This window comes from Electrona antarctica, assembly GCF_951216825.1.
Source record: "Electrona antarctica genome assembly, chromosome: 4".
Taxonomy (NCBI): Eukaryota; Metazoa; Chordata; class Actinopteri; order Myctophiformes; family Myctophidae; genus Electrona; species Electrona antarctica.
The window spans coordinates 43646732-43668608 of NC_136809.1; the positions used below are offsets into that span (position 1 = coordinate 43646732).

The window sequence follows — 21877 nt, forward strand, 5'->3', positions numbered from 1 at the left end:
AGCATTATGTTATGCTTTAGCTATTGAAAAATAGCAGATCTACAAGCTCATAGCGTGCCACCGAGTGGCGCGCTACGAGCTTGTAGGTCTGCTATTTTAGAAAAATCGAAATCTGTCAGGATGTAGAAGACATTTTTAGAATCTGATCTCAGGTCAAAATGGGTTAAACTCCATACAGTACAAGATGACCCGGGCCCCTCAGAGGTCTATACTTTGTGCCCTCCCTTTTCCATATACAGCAAATCTGTGAGCTTGTAGATCTGCTATTTCCGGAAAATGTTAGCCTATTTTTGCTGAATGTTTGGCCCATTTTGACAGAATAGGGCTGCTAGGGGACATGTGGATAATGGGTTCTGTTTTCACCCCTCTACCCCCTCATCCTTCCCCATACCAGATTACTCAGGAAGCAGGAGAATTCATGATCACCTTCCCCTACGGCTACCATGCTGGCTTCAACCATGGCTTCAACTGTGCTGAGTCGACCAACTTTGCTAGCGTCCGCTGGATAGACTATGGCAAGGTGGCCACACAGGTACAATCTGGCTGGATCAAGTTGACAGTGTTGATTCATGGAACAAAAAAATAATTATTATTGTTCCCAAAATGCCCCTGACTGAATTCACCAAGAAAATATTCTAACGATATTACAATATGTCTCTCTCCTCCCTATAGTGCACATGCAGTAAGGACATGGTAAAGATCAGCATGGAACCGTTTGTTAAAGGTTTTCAGCCTGATCGCTATGCCAACTGGATGGTGGGCAAAGACTCAGCAGCCCTTGACCATACGCGCTCCACGCCCAGTACGACGCCGGAGCTGCAGAGTTGGCTTGAGAGGCGACACAAAACCAAACCTGTCAATAAAGGGTATGTTTAGTATAAGAAAGCGGTCAAAGTACGATTGTAACTTAAGTCCGGTTCTCTAAAAGGAGAGGGTTTAAATGGTTATGAATTTAATTCTAATTTATACTCCCGTCAAACCTTTCAGTTGAAAATCAGTTGTTCTCGATGAGTGACATACTGTAGACATAAAATACAAATTACACTTTCGTGATACTTTTCCTGTATGTGTAAACCAATAGACAAATCACCTACAATATTCCAATATTAAATATAACACTTTAACGTTTCTTTGAAAATATTGCTGCAATATTCCTATAGTGCCGTCCTGGGCTAGGTTCTGTCACAAATCTATGTGCAGCATATTTCACACACAAAGGCAATTCAAAGCATAAATAGCCAGACCTTTGGCGTGTGTCAAAACCGACTCTCTATACTTATTGCTGTGTCTATCCTCTGTTACAACTAAAGCAGAAATGCCTTAAAATGGCCTGCGTAGAAATATTGCTGTATAGGTTTGTCACTGCACTGGAATAGCCAATTACCAACTCATACTGAAATTGCACCTTGCTGGGTTCATGAATAAAAATATATCAAACCAGTAAAAAAAACAAAAAAAAACGCATAATATGAGGTGAGATGTCATTGTTTATTTAGAATCTTGCAGTAGATTACATAACGAAAGCTATATTTTGTGCCATGAAACATTAGTCCAAATGGTCTTGTTCCCAAGTCACAAAATTCCAGCATTGCCTAATTGAGTGTTATTCAGGATTTCAGTTTGAATCCTCTTCTCTCTTCGAGTAGAACCCACTCCCGCATGCGCTCCAAGCGCCTCCGAACCACAGAGGCGTCCCTCACTTTGGATGGCAGCGCAGTCCTGTGCGGTAGCAAGAGGAGAGGTGGTCCACTGGGGCCCAAGGGGCGACAGACCACATGCAGTACTAAAGAGGAGGATGAGGAGGAGGATGAGGAGGAGGAGGAGGAGGAAGAAGGTGACTCCGTATCAAAGCACAGCCATAATCAGGACTCTCTCCAGCTCCCTGGTAAGAGACTGAAGGTATTTTGTTTGAGAACAGAATTATTATCTACTGCATTTGGGAGTGTGCAGGCTAGAGTGTGTGTACCAAGTTAGTTTTACTTTCTTGGTGGAGACCAATGTCTCTACATTGTTCAGGTCACAATGACGAAAAGGGTAACTTTGTGGTTATTATTTTTGGTTAGTTTTAGGGTAACATATAGGGATGTTGAGGTTAGGGTTTAGACCAGGTAGGTAAAACGTACTAAATATATTGAATGTCCTATGCGTGTGTTTCCATGTGTCTAGACTGATAACGGAATAATAATTCTATTGCTCTTGGTTTGCAGATAACACATTTTACCCCGTTTTTGTCAACGACAGGTCCTTGCAAACAGATGTGTGTGGTCAAGGTGAAACGGGTGGAGAGTGACAGTTCGTGCTTTTCCAATATAGACTCATCCCAAAACGCAGTTTCCACCCCCGCTCCCTCCGCTGCCTCACGGGTTAATTTAGACCTGGCAGTGGGTACCCCGTCTCAAGACCGTCACTCAAGATCAGAGGTCAAAGGCCTAAGTGCTGTTGGAACCCAGCGTAGGCCTAAGCCTTCCCAGATGTGTGCTGGAGTTGGATTGTCCAAGCCACATTCTCCTTACCCACAAAACCTCTCAACGCCTCAGGACTGCTCAATGTTGGTCACCCCTCCACAGACGAGCGGAACGGCCTCAACCTCCCCAACAGTGTGTCCGTCTTTGCCTGAGGTAGGCGTGTGTCCCTCTGACTCTGAAGCCCGGGTGTCTAGTAGTCATCCATGTAGAGATGAAGCTGTAAACCCGACATTACGCACGGACAGCAGAATGAACACAAGTAGTGAGCCCGACACTAACAACAACGCTAAGGCAGAGCCGGCAAACTCGACTAACCCAGCACATATCAACCAACACTCCAGCACACAAGCACTTTATAAACTCCACACTGAGCCGAGAGGAGGGGATAGGTACACATCCAGTAGAGCCCTACCACACACGGGACATCAGCACGGTGTCAAAAACGGCAGCAGCGGCACTGAGGAAACCCTTTTGCCTCCCCTGTTACAGAAGAGTGGAGTTGATATGCCACTCCTCACTCCTGAACGCGGTAGAGACGAGGTTGGCTTTTGCCCCCTTCCGCCTGTCCTCACTCAAGAAATGCCCTCGCTTACCATTGTTGAGGAGAAGCAAGCTGAGGTCATTCCAGCAGGATCACCTGCTGACCAGGTGGCACCTGTGCTTCAGCGGGAGAGGCTAAGTGGCGCTCTATCCTCACAGGGAACTCAATCAGGGAAGAAAAAGACCAACTTAATTGCATTAAAAGAGACTCGGTGTGTAAATCATGCTAGCAACTTGCATTCTTCTCAATGGCATAGCATCCCTGATTTGGAAGCGAACGCTGCTAATTTGACAAATGACACTGTTCACAAGTCGAAAAGTGTTACCACTACAAAGTGCAGCGCCACCAGTAGCCAGTCTGTTCAGAATGCTCTTCTTCAAATGGAGCCACTGCAAAGCTTGGCAGATTTAACATCTAAGGGGGACTGCATGAGCCTAAGTCAAAGAGATGGCACACTCACTCTCAGTAGTATAGGCTCACTTTTGACCACAACCTCAGACCACAAGCTGCCAACGCCATCTCTTCCATCATACACCCAAAATGACAGCAACTCGGCACTACAACACCATCATGTGTACGATGAATCTCCTCTCAACCAAAATGTGTACTCTGCCTCCCATTGTAATTCCCAGAGCCCCTACCTGGAGCCCAAACCCTTCTCCAGCAGCATCTGGAAAAACCTCAACTCTCCGAGTCCAGCGGTACTCATCCAAAGCCTCCACCCCGAACTCCCTTCCGACTTCACCCACGAGCCTCTGGCTTACACCATGTGGACTGAACCACAGTGTAAAGAGGTCACGGACCCGGGCAACGTGGACCAAGACCTCTGCAACGTGGGGAACCCGGAGGAGGGGGACGGGCCGCTTACCTGGGCCCAGCTGGAGCCCACCTCCCTGGTGTCGGCCGGTGCCTTGGAGCCCCTAGCGCTCTGTGAAGGCAATGATCTTCAGAGAGGCGAAGCAGAGGTAACTGAAGCCCTAGCACTGTGCAGGGAGCTGGGGAGGGTGGCAGACGGGGATCTGGATGCACCTGGTTGTCTTTTGGGATTGAGAGGAGGAGGAGGAGGGAGAAGAGGAGGTGCAGCACAGGAGGAGGAGGTGTCTGACATGGAGGAGGAGGGGGGACTGGGAGTGGACGAAAAGGAGCAGAGTTTGAGAACCAGCAGTAGTGAGTCATCCGATGACGAGGACGACAATGATCCATCGGACCATGAGTGTGATGAAGCAGGCCTAGAACCCGGAGAGGTTTGTACTGTGAGTATCATTTTCATATATACAATCGGCATCCTTTTCTCACACGCACGCACACATACACTAAGACGGGTCAAATTTGGCCTCGGCAAGTATACAATACACACATACAGACTAGAGCACTGGTTCCCTCCCAAACACTTTGTTGGGACCCATTTGTCGGTCCCTTTATTTTTTGTTTCCTATACATTTTGTTTTTAACTATTTCAAAACATTTTCAAAAAACACTCCAAGGAAGAGTACTACAGATGCAATATTTGCTTTGAGGATGTTGACAGAGAAGTTGGGAGAAGGTCAGAGGGAGCTGCATTGTGTCTTTGTAGATGTGGAGAAAGCATATGACGGGGTGCCGAGAGAGGAACTGTGGTATTCTATGAGGAAGTCTGGAGTGACAGAGAAGTGGTGCAGGAGATGTATGGAGGTTGTAAGACAGTGGTGAGGTGGGTGTGACAGAGGAGTTCAAGGTGGAAGTGGCTATGCATCAAGGATCAGCACTGAGCCCCTTCTTGTTCGCCATGGTGATGGATTGGATAGGCTGACAGATGAGGTTAGACAGGAATCCCCATGGACCGTGAATTGGGAAATGACATTGTGATCTGTAGTAAGAGCAGTGAGCAGATAGAGGAACATCTAGAGAGGTGGTGGAGATATGTCCCGGAAAGGAGAGGAATGAAGGTTAGCCGCAGCAAGACAGAAATGTGTGTGAATGAGAGGAACCCAAGTGGAACAGTGATGTTACAGTGAGGAGTAGATGTAAAGAAGGTGGAGGACTTTGAAGTACTTAGGGTCAACATTTCAGTGGAGAGTGTGGAAAAGAGGTGAAGAAAGAGTTTGGAATGGGTGGAGAAGAAGTCTCTGGTGTGATGTGTGATAGGAAAGTTTCAGCAAGAATGAAAGGGAAGGTGTACAAGACCTTGGTGAGACTATAGGTCCATCCCAACGAATTAGAATAATCTGAAAAAGTTCATTATTTGCCATAATGTAATGAAAATGAATAAACTTTCATATAGTTTAGATTCATTTGGAATAATTCAAGCCTTTTATTGTTTTAATATTGATGATTATGGCGTACAGCTCATGAAAATCAAAAAAATCCTATCTCAATGAATTAGAATATTTTACGAGACCACTAAAAAAAATATTTTTTAAACGAGAAATGTCGACCATCTGAAAAGTATAGTAATGTATGCAGTTAATACTTGGTCTGGGCTACTTTTGAACACATTATTTCATCAATGGGGTGTGGCATGGAGGTGATCAGCCTGTGGCACTGTTGAGGTGTTATGGAAGCCCAGGTTTGCTTTGATAACAGCCGTAAATTAATTTGTATTGTTCAGTCAAGACTCTTACGTCTCACACCTTCCTCTTGACAATACAACCAAGATTCTCTGTGGGATTCAGGGCAGGCCAGTTGGCTGGTCAGTTAAGCACAGTAATACCATGGTCAGTACACCAGTTACTAGTAGTTTTGGCCTTGTGGGCAGGTGCCAAATCGAGCTGGAAAGGAAAATTAGCATCTCCATGAAGCTTGTCAAGATACTGAAGCACAATGTACTCTAAAAAGATGGCTGTGTCAGTGGATCAACACCAGCAGATAACATGGCCTAAATCACCACTGTGTTTTGTCATGTCCAGAGTCTCAACACAACCATCTATTATGATATTTTACAGCACTGCGTGCCTCCGTACATTGACAAGCTTTATGTTGATGCTGATCTTCCTTTTCCAGCAGCGTGTGTTGAGACTCTGGACATGACAAAACACAGTGATGATTTAGGCCATGTTATCTGCTGGTGTTTCACTGACAGTGAAGATTTAACAATGGTTTCAACACAGCCATCTTTTGGTTGGTTTGAGAGAAGAGGAGGCAGAGGACAGGGTGAGATGGAAGCAGATGATTTGCTGTGGAGACCCCTGAAGGGAAAAGCTGAAAGGAAAAGAAGAAAACATTAATTAAAAACAAAGTTCAATGTTTTTTCTTTTTTTGTCCCAGAAATGTCATGAAGAAATCAAAGAAAAATCAAAGACATTCCATAAATGAGATTAGAAAACAAATGTTCAAGAAGTAGGGAAAATAGCCGATCTACAATCTCACAACGCGAACTGGCGCGTTGTGGTCTACGAGCTCACAACGCGAAGTGACGTGCTGTGAGCTTGTAGATCAGCTATTGTCACTAGTTTGGGTCCCGAGGCAAACGTCTAATTTCTCTTTTGGGTCTTGAGCTAAAGAGTTTGGGAACCTCTGGACTAGAGTACAGTAGTACAGTGCATGTGCTTTAATGCTGCCTCTCTCATGCCAGTACCCTGCCCTGTCTGTGAAGAGGAGGACCAGTAAGAGCTGGCGTCACCCACTGAGGAAACCCACTGCCAGAGCTGTGCCAACTGCTGTTAAACAACAGACTGTCAGTGACGATGGTGAGCGCACGCACGCACGCACGCACGCACGCACGCACGCACGCACGCACGCACGCACGCACGCACGCACGCACGCACGCACGCACGCACAGCCCGCTAACCAAGGCTTTGATAAAAACCTCATCAATGCACTGTGCAGAGAGACGATGGGATCCCCTGAACTTTAGGTTCATCATTCATTTAAAAAAAAAAACAAGGTTACCAAGTTAAATCGCATAATGAATGTTGATGTTAATCGTTTTCGTGAAACATCTGTGTACAAAATGAACTTTGTGTACTCATTATGTTTGAAACATTGTGTAATCAATGTCGGGTAACAGTTTCTGTTCCATGAAATATAGCCTGTAGAAATGGAGCCGTTCAAACAACTCTGCTGTCCCAGCTTCATTTTTCACATTTCACCCCCCTCTCAAATGATTGTTCTGACGTCACTGCACACATTCAACAAGCACCCCACCACCAAGATTTATCTCTCTGGTCTACCGCAGTGAAATTAACTGGGCTGTTACCCTGTTTAGAGTTTCTCAATCCGTCTTAGTGATTTTAACCACTTAAGCCCTGAGGTTGCTTTGGTAACAATAATAATGTTTCATACTTCATTGTACGACGGTGTAGTACGAGGACTATTGGCATATATATATATATCTGGAAGCTCGCGGCATGTTGCGATGCATTGTGACCTTCTAGATTGGCTATATGTTTGCCCATAAACCTGGACACCATGGAGTTAAAATTGAAGAAGGGGGAGCCCTCGGTTAAACGGCTACTAATGTACGCACGCACATACATGGACATGCGTGTGTGTACTGTACTGTATATACACATACATAGTCACGCTCATCATCTTTGTGGTCGAGGAAAGAAATGAATAATTCAGCAGCCATTTTAGTTGTTTATTCCCGAGTAAGAAATGACCATGAAATGACCATTCATGGCTCTGGCTAGCTTACTTTATGATGATGAGGGCTCTCAATCATTTCGAGCAATTTCATAAACAGATAGGGCTCCATTCATTCAGGATTGATTGTTTATTTTCCAAGCCACTGGAGAAATTGTTACCACATTGGATGGATTAAGTCTGATCTGGCAGTGAAGTTGATTAAAAACGCAGGGAGGATGAGGCATGCTGGCTCTTGATATTCAGTTCACACGTTTGTCTTGGTTTGTCTTTGTAGAATACACTGAATTAACACAATGTGTTAATGAGCAAAAAACAAAGTTTGTGTTCCGTGCGTCAAGGATCACCGAGCCCATTGTTGAAAGGGGCACCGGTGGAATACGCAAGTGTTTGCAATGTACTGAAGACTCTACTATGTCTTACCTCAGAGCCTCTTGAGGCAAGCTTGGCGGAGGGGGAGGAGCAGGAAGTGGAAGCATGGGCTAAGCCCCTCCTCTTCCTGTGGCAGAGCAAGAAGAGCAACTTCACCGCAGAGAGGGAGTACAATGCCAACGCAGCCACCATGCAACCGTACTGCTCTGTCTGCACTCTCTTCATGCCCTACTACCAGGTACACCTGATTTATACTTTGTGTCTTGCATTAACCCATGTGATGCGTAGGACAGGTATACTCGCCCTGATTAATTACTTTTGCGCCATGTGCGGGGCGCTCTTGACGAGCAGGCTCGTCTTAAAGGGGAATACCACTAATTTTCTACATTTTACTATGTCATTAATATACCTTTGAGCTGTATAATAAAAAGTAAGCCCATTCTGTGTTCATCAAGATGTGATTCACCATGTTAATGATTTTTTTTCAGACCTCCAGTTCTAGGAAACAACATAATGAGGGGACTTTTTTATTATTTCCACTGACACAACAGCTCAAACGTATATTAATGAAAATGTTGAAAATGAGTGGTATTCCCCTTTAAGGCGGTTAATATCGCTGTAACATTGCCTCGCTGTGTTTCATTCCATGCATGCGGCTCTGGTTGCTATGCACGGTTGCTAGGGCCCCTCCCGCACCGTTTATTTTCACTCGACCACACTGGCTCCTGCTTTAGGCAGCGTCTTTGCAGGCTTTTTTCTCGGAAACTAATGTGCTGTCCGTGGTGTTGAACAGATCGGCGATGTTCGGAGGTCTTTTCTGATTATCCGTTGAGCGCGATGAGAACATTGCATTTTTCTAGATGTCCTAATTTTAGCGCGGTAACATTAACGCTAATACTAATAACGCATAAGCGGATGCGCGCCATAGTGGAATGGACAGAAATCCCCGGCACCCAAGCGCCATACCACATTCATCCAGCAGGTGGCACTCATTGTGTTAAAAATGTCTGCTGCAAGTATTCCAATCTACATATTCCAATCCACTAGTTGTGATCTTGTAGAGCCGCTACTTCTGACAAAACAAATCGGGCTTAACACACTGGCAGACAGATCTATATATCCTGTAATTGATCAAAAGCTGTAACTGATGTATCTGTGTATAGTGTGAATCGGTTTTAGATTGTAATACCCTGAGGAAGGCAGTGTTGCTGTCCAAATGTTCTCTCTCGTCCTAAATAAACTGTAAGCTATGATTGTGCAGCGACTTTGATCTTTTTTTGGCCGAGTAACGCGGATAAAAACTCCGAAATTTGAACCCGATCCAGCATTTTCTTTTAGGACGGATGAAAGTTTCTCGCATAGTGCATACAGTGTGTAAGCGTGATTGACACTACATGAGGTCGTAAGTTCTTATTTACGTGCAACACATTTGTGAAGAAAATTACAGACTTGTGTGCAAGCTCTTTATTTGACCCTAGAAAACTTGACTCAAAACTCTCAAGAAGCAAAGCTGATGTTCTTTTCATTTCTCGCCGCTCCCTCAGAGTGAGGACAAAGCGGAGGACGGTAAGCCCACACAGGCCGTGGCCTGCTCTCCCCCGGACGGCGCCACTCAGCTGGCGGGTCAGAGTAGGACCAAGCCCTTGGTACCAGAGATCTGTTTCTCCTCCTCCGGGGAGAAGAGCTGCCCTCCCACTCCCACCAACCCTCTGCTGCAGGAGGACGGCACCTCTCCTCTGCTGTACTGTCAGGGCTGCTGCCTGCAGGTCCACGCAAGTATGTATGTCCGCTGTGCGTGTGCGTGCGCGCGTGGTTGTTTAACCCATTTTGACCTGAGATCAGATTCTAAAAATGTCTTCTACATCCTGATAGTTTTCTGAAAAATCTGTTTCTATGTCAGTCGTTCTTCGATTTTTCAAAAATAGCAGACCTACAAGTTCGTAGCGCGCCACTCGGTGGCGCGCTATGAGCTTGTAGATCTGCTATTTTTCAATAGCTAAAGCATAACATAATGCTAACACCAAAAGGGGTTCCCACCCAGAATGGGTTAACCCTTTTACTAGGGCCTTCAAATACAGTACTTTTCTCACAGGCGGAAGGGCAAGCAAGTGACATTTTTACTAATATTGAAAATAATATTGAAGAAACTGTTAACTGGTTAATGTGTGTACCGTCAATTTAAAAGCGTCATTTTGTTTGCCCCCCGGGCAGCACTGGTTGGCAGTTAACAACACACTTTTAGTTTGTGCCAGCGTGGGTGATTAGATTTCTTTCTTGATCGCCTCTTGTCTTGATTGTTAGAACATGACGTCATCCCGGGCCGCTATGCTCAATAACAGCCTGGATAAGCCCAAACCTTATTGATACAGAGTACAGAGTAAATAAGCCCAAACCTTATTGATACAGAGTACCGAGTAAATAAGCCCAAACCTTATTGATACAGAGTACCGAGTACATTTGTTATAGAGTTTGTAATGGGCTCCATCCCTTCTTTCTGCACTCATCTCTCTCTTGATGTCATTGTCAAAGGTTCAGTGGGTTTAAGTCTTGACTCTTTCCCCTTCATTTTCCTCACCCTCTCCCTTTTTCGTTGCGTGCACACGCGTGCGCACACACACACACACACTGTGGTTTTGAGTATTTTATTTCCTTCGTCAGCTGAATGCGGGTGAATCCTCTGTCCTTACCACACACACTTCCTGTCTAACAGCTGCTGCCAATGCCACAAGCATACACACACACACACACACACACACACACACACACACACACACACACACACACACACACACACACACACACACACACACACACACACACACACAGCCCTGGAGTATACAGTACACAGTACACACACATGCAGTACATGCACACAGACACTAATGCATAACACGTTTTCTCAATCATATTCACTCATTCTTACAGGCCTAGATCTCTTCCCTGTCCAATATACATTTACATACATTTACATTTACATTCATAAAACCCAGACATCATTTTATGTATTTTTTAACAACATATAGCCTACTGTAATATAATGACTGAGAGACGTTTAAAAAAATGTGAAGCAGCTTTTATTTTTTATGTCAAACTACATTACATGCCACAATCGCTCATTCTCACACATCCCATCAATACAGTTCAGCCTCCTGTTTCTGTGTCATTTCCAGATCCACACTTGGGGGGGGGGGGGGGGGGGGGGTGATGATAGGCATATTTGACATTGATGTGAAAGTCACATTTTTGGTTATGTGATCACACGATACATATGATGGTCTGATGTCGTTATTTGAGCCCTTGAAAGGATGTAGCGGTGTAGCTTGGGTTTTATATTTAGTTTGATGATGGATCTCAGGAATGGAGAACACACACACACAGACACACGTTGAGTGAACTGTGTAAGCCAAGAGAAACTCATTTTCATGAAATGTTTGCCACCACTGACGTACGTAGACGATAACTAAAGCAAAGCTGCAGCTGTTTTTCCAGACAGTTTTTTCTTTCTTTTGAGAGTGCGTGTGTGCGCGGGTGCGTGTGTACGTGTGCTTGTGTGTGTGTGTGTGTGCGTGTGCGTGTCTCTCTCTTACGTATATCGGGTTGGGCAAGACTCACCGCGTTAGCCCCCGAAGCTAATGCGTCTCACCAGAGTAAGCCTGGCAAGCCTCAGTGACAGAACGGTCACTGAACACTCACAGATGCATGAAAGCACTTGCAGTCACTCTCACACGCATACACAGAAGTGCCCCCGAACAACCTTACCTTCTGAAATGTTGTGCTTAACACACCCGCAGTACAGACACACGCGCGCGCGCGCACGCACGCCACGCATGCACACACACATTCCACAGAGATCTACATTTCCCCTTAGTCTGCAACAGTAGTCTCTTCTGCACGGAAAACAACAAACCCGCCATTCTGTCAGCAGCCAATGGAAACAACATTGGGAGATGTGGAATATGTGGTTCTGTGTTTTGTTTGTGTTTGTATTTGTACACTTTTGTTTTTTTGGGAGGAAATTAATCTTCTTATGTACAGCTTAAGCAATAAGGGCAGACATTTTCTGCCTTTCCTGTCAGTCATGTATTGGTACCTTGCAGTAAAGCGGTGCTCTCGGCTGATAAACACCCACATTGTGTTCCACCAAGGCATGCCAATAACAAACTATCCTGTCAGCAGGCCATTCCACAATCCACAGTATTTATTCTTTATTAGGATCCCCATTAGCTTCCACAAAGCGCTCACTAGCCTTCCTATGGGGTCCGCAAGTATTGTGAGCCTACATCATCACTGTCAGCAATATTCCCTTCGCCATGTGACAAGTATGACAGCCATAATATGGAGAAAAGGAACACTATTTATTGGGCAAATGTTTTTTGTGCCTCTTCCCCCTTTTTTATTTGGAGAACCACAGCGACTCGATACACACAGATCGGTACAAAACATGTGGGGGCACGGTGGCGCAGTTTGTAGCGCTGTCGCCTCACAAGTAGAAGGTCCCGGGTTCGATCCCATGCCTGGGGATGCCGTGGGCGCTGGGGGCGTGCTCTCTCCTCCGTGTCATCAGCACCTATACCCTAGGTGGGGTTGGCAAAAGGGCCTTTCTGTGTGGAGTTTACAAGTTCTCCTCGTCCCCTAGGTACCCTTACAAAAAACATGCAGTAATCCTCTATACTGCCTCCCCCTGGCCAGCCGGGGTGCCTGATGGAGGGGAAATGAACTGGTTGGAATAACGTGTCCCTTCCATGCGATACGTCCAACTGGGGGAACCTCCCCCCCCCCCCCCCCCCCTGTCAGGTGAAAAAAGAAGCAGCTTGGACTCATGTATTGAAGGATGCATGAGGTCAGTCCGTTGCTCTCCCCAGGTTGGCAGACTAGTGATTACATTAGACAATTGGCGCTGGGTGAAAAAAATGGGTTACAAAGATCGTGGGATTAAAAATGTAAAGATTTAAACAAAAGCCAGCGTTCCTGTGGAGGGATTGTGGGGTGTCTCTTTTCATGAAGCCCACCTTTTGTTGTACTGCTAGGACAATGTGTACCGATTCCAGTGCCGTCTCAAACTTACAAACTATCAGTTTGCACTGCCAATAAACCCAGTGTTTATGCCCTCAAACTACAATCCCAAAGATCAACAGAATTAGTGCGGTTGGCCACAGGGTGATTTTTTTGTCATAACATTAGCGGCGGTTTTATAATTGATTGTAATTGCTAATTGCATTCATTCTAGTTTTGGATGTCATTGCATTATTACACATGTAATTAATTCGTTTTATTGTTACCGTATGTGGAACTGATTCTGATCATGGTTTATTTCTCAGGTTGTTATGGTGTTCCTGCCGAAGATGTCAGTGGGGAATGGTCATGTGATCGTTGTACGGAAGGAAGCTTCACAGCGGTACGTTTACTAACCCTAGCAGTGTCCTTGTGAGGTGTTACCTTTCCTTCAGTTTGTCACCCACATCCTAATAATAATACATTTTATTTATAACGCACTTTACGTTTGAAACAAATCTCAAAGTGCTACAAATGCAAAAACATTTAATAGAACAAGATTAGAATAAAAACAATTAAAGCATTCTGTGGTCACCTATACAGCTAAAGGTTAAAAAGCACACAGGGCATCTAAAAAGTCCAACTAGGCAAATGCCTTGTTAAAAAGGAAGGTCTTTAGTCCCCCTTTTTAAAAGCTGAGCTGAGCAGAAGGCCCGGTCCCCCCGCTTGTGACATCCTGCAACTATCTTGTTGTTTTCTTAGCGACTATTTGTCATAAATATTCTATTTCAGAAATATTCTATTTCTATTCTATCGGAATACATTTAGATTAATTGAGAAGCACTTGAAAATACATATATTTTTGAAAGTTTTTATACATCAACAAATTGATTAACCATTTAAGTGTTATTTTGTTTCTTGTCGTGTAATGGTGTCGTGCAAAAAATAGTGAAAATCTTGCACATCTGTAGATCTGCTATGTTCACTATCTTTGAAACTTTTCACCTAGGACTTGCCTAAAATTGGGATTGATTATGAATCGATTATTTCATAACATTAGCGATGGTTTTATCATTAGCGATGGTTTTATAATTATAATTGATTAAATCGATTAGTTAGATGACCTGTTGCAGCCCTACTATTAATCAAAAGAAACAGGCTGGATAAATGGAGTTAGTGCCAGGGCAAACGATGTGAGTCTGTCTGTTCCATCACATCCAACTCAGTCAACGAAACATTAAAGAAGTTGTTCAGTGGATGGAAGATTTGATGCTCCTCTCCTCTTGGTCTGTTAGGAGTGCTGTCTATGCAATCTCAGGGGTGGAGCTCTAAAGAAAACCACAGATGACAAGTAAGAGACTTTTGTGTTATGATTAGCTGTATTCTGTATCACTTACTGTAAGACTTAAGATCCTGTTTGTGTCTTCAGATAACATTTGTGTGCGTGTGTGTGTGTGTGTGCGCGCTCGTGTGTAGGTGGGCCCACATTATGTGTGCTGTAGCTCTGCCTGAAGCAAGGTTCACAGATGAAGCCAAGAGGAGTCCCATTGACACCAGTAGGATCCCCATGCAGAGATACAAACTGGTGAGGAGTGAAGGCACGCACGCACGCACTGATCCAGTGTTGGAATTCCCCAGGTCCTTGACGAATGGCTCAGTCTAATTAACGAAATATTCTCAGCCCTAATTAACAATGTGAGACGAACATGCCCACCGTCAAAGCTAGATAATTAACTACAAGTCTGTGTGTGTGTGTGTGTGTGTGTGTGTGTGTGAGTGTGTGAGTGCATGCATACCCGAGTTTATGTGCCGGTCTACCTAAGTGAGTGTATTTGAATGAGCTTGTGGTGGGTTTTTGTTTGTAACTTGGGTGTGCATGCATGTGTGCATGTTTGCCTAATGAGAAAGCCAGTCTCAGCAGACATGACACAGTGCCACTATAGTTGGCTCTCTGCTGCAGGCGCCATGATAGCTCAGCACAAACACAAGATGGATAGCAGTGATAGAATGTTATATTTTTGTATACAGCTTATATTTTTATTTAGGAGACAAGCATAGTATATAAAGTGTTATTTGGGGGTTTTAATGAGCCTTAATACTTTCTTGATGTGACGTTGGACTTTTGTAATGGAAAATAACCGCCTAAAACAGAACTTGGTATTCTTACAATTAAAACACTTGTAGGACATATACTGTAGGACATGCCATGCTTTTGTTTTTGCTTATTGTAAATCGCTCTGGATTAAGAGCGTCTGCTAAATGTCTAAATTGTAATTGACAGGTTTTGGTTAAGGTGCAGGGTGAAATCTGTGATCATAACAGTTAACAAAACATAGGACAGTGACACTTTGCAAGACAAAGAATGTACATACATCACCGACGGTGTCCAAACAACGAAGCCAACCTTCAGTATCGTCCAGTGGAAATAAGTATTTCAGAGCGAGTCATGGTAAAACCGTCCCTTCCGTAACAGAAGACTTCCGCAGTCATTTGAGAGCAGTAGCAGCAGAACGGAAGCATGCCTCTTAACTAGGAACAGCAGGGCCAAGAGTGAATTGTGATGTCAGAGAGAAACAAATTGTAGAGCTGCCCCTGTGACAGTAAAAGCGAGGAGCTGATGCAATGTCTTCAGAATTGCATCCACACACTCATTTTCAGCTGCCACTGCATTACCATGAATCATTTAAGCTCTAATTTATTTGTCGTACGATGGTGGTGTGCGGCAAAATTGGCTGACACACAAGCTTACAAGATCTGAGCTTGTAGATCGGTTATTTCTGCTATTTCTGCAACATTTTCACCTATACTGACATGCCCGTAACAGGGACACCCGGTTGAAAGCGGTTTAGCTCATTCAGATGTAATATTCCACTCATTCAGTCTCCAATTCATTGTCAAGTGGCGCAGCACCTGGGTTTTGCATAATTGTGTTCATAACCGTTATATAAAAGACTTTCTTTTGCCAGAAGAATATTAATATTCAGTCCACACCATAGCCTGTTCATTTTTAAGGGTTTTACCCGGCCAAATTGATGGCCGCTTGCCTAAAAAGGAATGTGTTTGTGTTCCTCCTGGAATAATTTTCGTGATACTAAACACGCTTTTCAAGATTTGCACAACACAACAAGTAGTAGCGCCTCAGGCTCTACTACTGTGTTGCATTAATTTAGCTTCCAAATCAATTTCCTGTTAATCTCCCTCTGTTGCAACAATCTAAATCAAGTCCATTGGGAGAACACAACACAATCAAGCAATACTATACACGGCTATTGAAGGCTGCAAATGGGCATTTCTCTCACCCTGAGTTTAACTTTAACCATGGCCCTAATCTGATTTCTTTATTGTTGCGACTGTAGATCGCAGATTACCATGACAACCTGCAAAACATGTCAGTCAGTCCGTCCATCACGCATTGTGACACGCTACATATATGGCCGTCAGTCCGTCACGCCTTGTGTCACACTCCATATTCGGCCGTCTCCATATGTGAAGATCATGACACTGACCTCATCAAACCCTGGATAGCCATAGATGGAGAGGACTGGATCATCACCTAGATCTGCATATATTGAGCCGGCCAGCAACTCTACATCTGACCTCAAACCCTTAGATCTCCATATATAGAGCTGACCTGTTCTGACATTCCATATGTTAATCCTACCCATCTGTCCTTGTTCTGACATTCCATTATGTTGATCTGACCACATCAAACCCTGTACACTCAAGACACGCTCCATATATGGCCAGTGCAGAATTCATTCCATATGTTGATCTGACCCCCCATGACAAAGCGTCAGTGCTCGCCCAGCAGTCTTCCGTCTACCGTACACTCAAGACATGCTCCATATCCATGGCCAGTACAGAATTAATTCCATAAGTTGATCTGACCCCCATGCCAAAGTGCCAGCGCTCGCCCAGGAGTCTGCCGTCACCCAGGCGGATGCGTGAGTAAATGCTGACTACATTCAAGGGAAGAAGAGTCCCTCAAAGACGACATCACGCAAATCGGTACTAGGAACTTCATTAACACAAGTCGATTCAAATTAGGAGAAGCCGAAACAAACAAAAAAAAACATTTTCATTTGTTTTCCCCATATTATTTTTGCTCTGTGTGTGTGTGTGTGTGTGTGTGTGTGTGTGTGTGTGTGTGTGTGTGTGTGTGTGTGTGTGTGTGTGTGTGTGTGTGTGTGTGTGTGTGTGTGTGTGTGTGTGTGTGTGTGTGTGTGTGTGTGTGTGTGTGTGTGTGTGTGTGTGTGTGTGCATAATTCAAACTGTAGGATTGGTTATTGTCACCCTAATAAAAGTCTTGATATGGCGTATCCGAAAGGTTTCTTCAAGTATTCTTGGAATAGTTTGTTTGGTATAATAGGCTATACCAACTAACTATTCCAAGAATACTTGAAGAAACTTGATGGATATTATCCATCTTTTTTTCCAACTCATAGCGACTGGCGAGACTAAAAACAAACGGGGAGGACCCGTTTTGTTTTCTTCATCATCTGGTCTAGACCACGCCTAGACCGGATCACACAGGCGATTTAGAAACACAGACCAGGCTTTCCTCCGAGGTGGAAGGTCTGGTGACGCAAGGTTGAAGGAGGACAGGCCAGCGGGACACGGACTGACAGATACATAGGGAGGCATGCTTTGTCCACAGCGCACACCGCTGGTCAGCTAATGGAACGGCCGTGCCACGTAGGTGTGAGGGCTGTGTAGCGCACCAAGGGTTGGGGTTTAAGTGCTAAATGGAACTCTTGCCCTTTCCCTCCAGGTTGCAGATAAATACAGTGCATGCGAACCTCTAGGTGGGTTTAAGTGCTAAATTGAGATCTTTCTCTCACGCTATAGCTGTTATGGAGAGAACTCGGAGGATTCTACCTCGGGAGAAGCCACGTATGGGATTTAAATTTAAAGGACTGTATTTATTGATGGCTCTGGTTATATGCTCTGGTTAACTGAGTCGATGCCGATGACTCATTTACATTTCTACTGTTTCTGCACTTCTGCGATTCTCTTCGTGCGATGTGCCGGTTTATATAAGGTGATGTGACGTTGTCACACTGCCAAATCAGGTGCTTTCACGGTGGGCGTTTCCTTAGTTCGTAGCCTTGCCGAGCCATATGTCAGGAGCCTATCCTGTTTCTGTAGCGTGAGGCAGCTTGATGTACACCCCCTGGACATGACGCTAGTATGTCGCAGGGACTTACCCCCAATCCAACCCTTGATGCTGAGTGTTTTTAGAGTCTTTTTGGTATGACCCGGCCGGGGGATTGAACCCCGACCTCCCAGTCTCAGGGCGGACACTCTACCCACAAGGCCACTGAGCTGGTGTCTCCTTCGTAGCAGTAGCAGATAAATAACGGCATGGCCTTTGTCTCTTTGTAGTGTTGATAGCACAACATAGCTGTTATGATGTGGGTGGCACTGTGGGTGGCACTGGCACACTTTAACCCATTTTGACCTGGGAACGATTCTATAAATGACTTCTAAATCCTGAAGAAGCTTTCTGAAAAAGCTATGTTCTTCTTCGATTTTTAAAAAATAGCAGACCTACAAGCTCGTAGTGCGCCACTCGGTGGCGCGCTATGAGCTTGTAGATCTGCTATTTTTCAATAGCTAAAGCATAACATAATGCTAACACCAAAAGGGGTTCCCGCCCAAAATGAGTTAATCTCCTGTAGTTTGTCCAGTCCATTTGTGCATCCCTTCATTGGAGCCACGTGCAAAAAAAATAAAATAAAAAAAAGATCTTGCGTCGTACCCATTGCCCCTGTAGCTGGCACTAGTCGGCCAACACATTCATAATTTACTGACACGTACACACTTGCATGCGCACACACATTCATAATTTACTGTGGGAATGTTCTTAACGCATGGCTCAACACAGGCACCCAAATACACTCTGGAGATGAAAGTGGGTTAGACACACACAACGCGCGCGCTCGTGCGTGCGTGTGCACGCTACATTAGCAAATTCACACTTTATGCGTTACCAAACACACACATCGTTGTGGGTTTTTAATGTGCAGATTGTTAAATACACACATGGCTACACACCAACACACACACACACACACACACACACACACACACACACACACACACACACACACACACACACACACACACACACACACACACACACACACACACACACACACACACACAGATAAGATGTACGTTGCATGCCAGTCTGAGTCAGACCAGACAGTCGGGCCAGTGTACTGCTGTCCGTATTGGAGGTGGTATAAGTCTTCATGAAATATAGGCCAATTTAGTCATTAAAAAAGTGGATGTCTTACAGTATATGGGGGGGAAAGAAAATCTGTTGAAAAGTTTACTAGACACGGAGAGATAATTGATTAATCCCCTGTGGTGGTACTTCAGTGAGTTTAGTGGTTATGCAAATCCTTTATTACTCCATCCGTCGTCTTAAACCTTTTAAGTTATCCTGATAATTGATAATTGTATGGGTCACCCTACACCTGCTGTACTAGGTTATAGATATACATGTATAGTATATATCAGCCGTAGGTACAATATGGGTACTTCTGTTTGTCTGTTACAAAGCTGTTAACGGGTCAGTCTATACTAATATAGACTGACATCACAGGCTCTGGGGGGGTCAACAATTTATTTCGAGGGGTGCCAGATTATTTTCTGAATGTGTAAAAATGGCCAAAGCATTTCTGGGGGTCCCCAGACAAAAAAGGAGAACCCCTGGTCTAAAAAGATGTCGTTTTTCATGGTTTTCGACGATAAAAAATGATAAATACTATATTGGCATACTATTTTTAGACATTGGAGACAGCCAAAACATGTAGACAAAAAAAAGGTTGATATGGTCATGGTATTCATTGTAGGGAATAAAAGTACAACACATTTAATTTTGGTCACCAAATGAACCTGGACCTGGAACCGTGGATCCTCTTGTAGATATCGATTTGTGTTTGCTATTGTGTCACAATTCCGAATTGGCTTTTATAGAAGGCACATTTCACATTGAATAAAAATGTTCAGTTATAAAAGCAAGCAAGCAAAGAAAGCTACTTATTTCATGCGCTTAGCCGAGTTGCATACGGGGATTTGTAAAAGACCTTGTATTTACCACACATCAAATACGGTACAGTCTTGCCTTAGGCTATTATTCAAATATACCTAGGGATGAATGCTCCTAGCGCCCCTTTAAAAAAATGCTGGTACCTCTGTATGCTCACATATTACTGTATATGCAGTGTTATGAGAGTTTACATAAGTTATCATCAGGCCTTTTTGTTATCCGCTAGCTTTCATATTTACAAGCCAGCCAGATCCCATTTGAGCCCACATACCAGCAGAGCACATTCCCCAGGAGAGGTCCTCTAAATATAGGCCTATTACATGGTTCCATGTACGGAGATACTGTATAAACACGTCTTTGGTGGAATTAGATTAATGAATAAATTCAACTTGAAAGAGACGTGAAACAACTTGGCAAGAGAGAGAGAGGGAGAAAGACAGGGGTTGGGGAAAGGGAAAGGGAAGGGGGGGGGGGAAGGAGAGAGTAAGAACAGTGGATGGGGGAATGCAGAGGGCAGAGGGAGAGGAAGAGGAGAAAGGAGTGAGCGAGCCGAGAGAGTAGGGTTATAATGGGGCCAGAATGCCGTCATTTTTTCCCCTTAGTGGGAGAGCAGAGGATAACAGGGTGAAAGATGCCACAGCAGAGGAAATGGACTTGATGGGCTGTTTGGTGCAGAAAACCAGCGGTAGTTTGAGGAGTGCGTGCGTGCGTGCGTGCGTGCGTGCGTGCGTGCGTCTGTGTGTGTGTGTGTGTGTGTGTGTGTGTGTGTGTGTGTGCGCGCACATCGTTATACGTGCTGGTGCTGGGCCGACTCGAGAGCAGTTGTCTAATGTCTACCATTCACTGACCTCCCAGATGACAAAATAACAACACCACAACACACAGCAGGCACTGCAGCACTGGCTCTTGTGTACTGTAAACCTCAAATGATGTCATCCGACTGGGTCTTATTTGAGGGTTCCCTTGCACTGTGGCGAGAAATAACATGTTCTTTGTGATTGTTCCGGCTTGGGGTCATCTCTCCCCCCCCTTGTTTTTCTCTCACTGACTATTTCCATTTCCCTCCCTGTCTTACTTGCCCAGTGGGCTCCCGCACATTGTTTACTGTGGCTGTATCCAATAACAGGGAGCAGAGCAGACTGAACCAATGATTCTTTGGAGCAATAGGCTGGATTTAGTGTTATGCCTTTTGTGTTTGGTAGCACAACATGCAGATGTGGAGCATTTTGGTCGTGTGAGGCGTGTGGAATTGAGCAAATGAGAACAGGGTTTTTTTTGTTTCTTTTTCACATGCATTTCACAGGAACAATTGGCATGGACTTTATAATGTTGTTTATTACGCTTTTCAGGGCATACATTAAATAATAAAGCACTTTAGATGTTATAATAATCTGTTGAATACTATGACGAAAAATTATCGTCGACTACCTGTTTTCACTGACAAACTAAATGGAAACTAAGTGAAAACTAAGCTATGATGACTAAAACTAAGACTAAAAAGATTGACAATTTCGTCAACAAATAAAAACTAGACAAAAATGTTAGGAAGGGACTAGTGGACAAGAGAACCAGTACAAGTCATTTTACACTTGGTTGCATAATGCATGCTGAAAATAGCAGATCTACAGGCCCACGCGTTAGATCAGCAATTTTCCGCAAGTGTAAAATCAGTCATTACGACGGCATCAAGGCCCGCCAAATTACATTTTGTGACTAAATCAACTGTAGATTGAGTCAACTAAAATCTTATGATATTTAAACTAGACTAACACTAAAACATTCAAGGTGACTAAAATGTAACTAAAACTAAAACTATTCAAGAGAAAACTAAAATAAAAATTTGCTGTCAAAATCAACACTGATAATAATTGGTTAATAGTTCTC

General features: G+C 44.2%; 1 protein-coding gene across 7 annotated transcripts in view; it reads left to right on the forward strand.

Moving 5' to 3' along the window:
* The window catches only part of kdm4c (lysine (K)-specific demethylase 4C), a 58463-nt gene that overhangs the window by 20237 nt on the left and 16349 nt on the right, over nucleotides 1-21877 (forward strand). For 5 of the 7 annotated variants that reach the window (XR_013789894.1, XM_079499752.1, XM_079499750.1 and 2 more), the window contains exons 8-17: nucleotides 395-532; nucleotides 673-866; nucleotides 1647-1885; nucleotides 2242-4259; nucleotides 6557-6671; nucleotides 7998-8179; nucleotides 9486-9717; nucleotides 13260-13336; nucleotides 14229-14284; nucleotides 14410-14518. Coding sequence is in view for 6 of the 7 variants with exons in the window: in XM_079499752.1 (XP_079355878.1) it covers nucleotides 395-532; nucleotides 673-866; nucleotides 1647-1885; nucleotides 2242-4259; nucleotides 6557-6671; nucleotides 7998-8179; nucleotides 9486-9717; nucleotides 13260-13336; nucleotides 14229-14284; nucleotides 14410-14518 (3360 nt within the window). In the remaining variant the exon portion in view is untranslated. The remainder of the gene's footprint in view (nucleotides 1-394; nucleotides 533-672; nucleotides 867-1646; nucleotides 1886-2241; nucleotides 4260-6556; nucleotides 6672-7997; nucleotides 8180-9485; nucleotides 9718-13259; nucleotides 13337-14228; nucleotides 14285-14409; nucleotides 14519-21877) is intronic. The other 2 variants (XM_079499753.1, XM_079499751.1) reach the window with 2 other exon arrangements.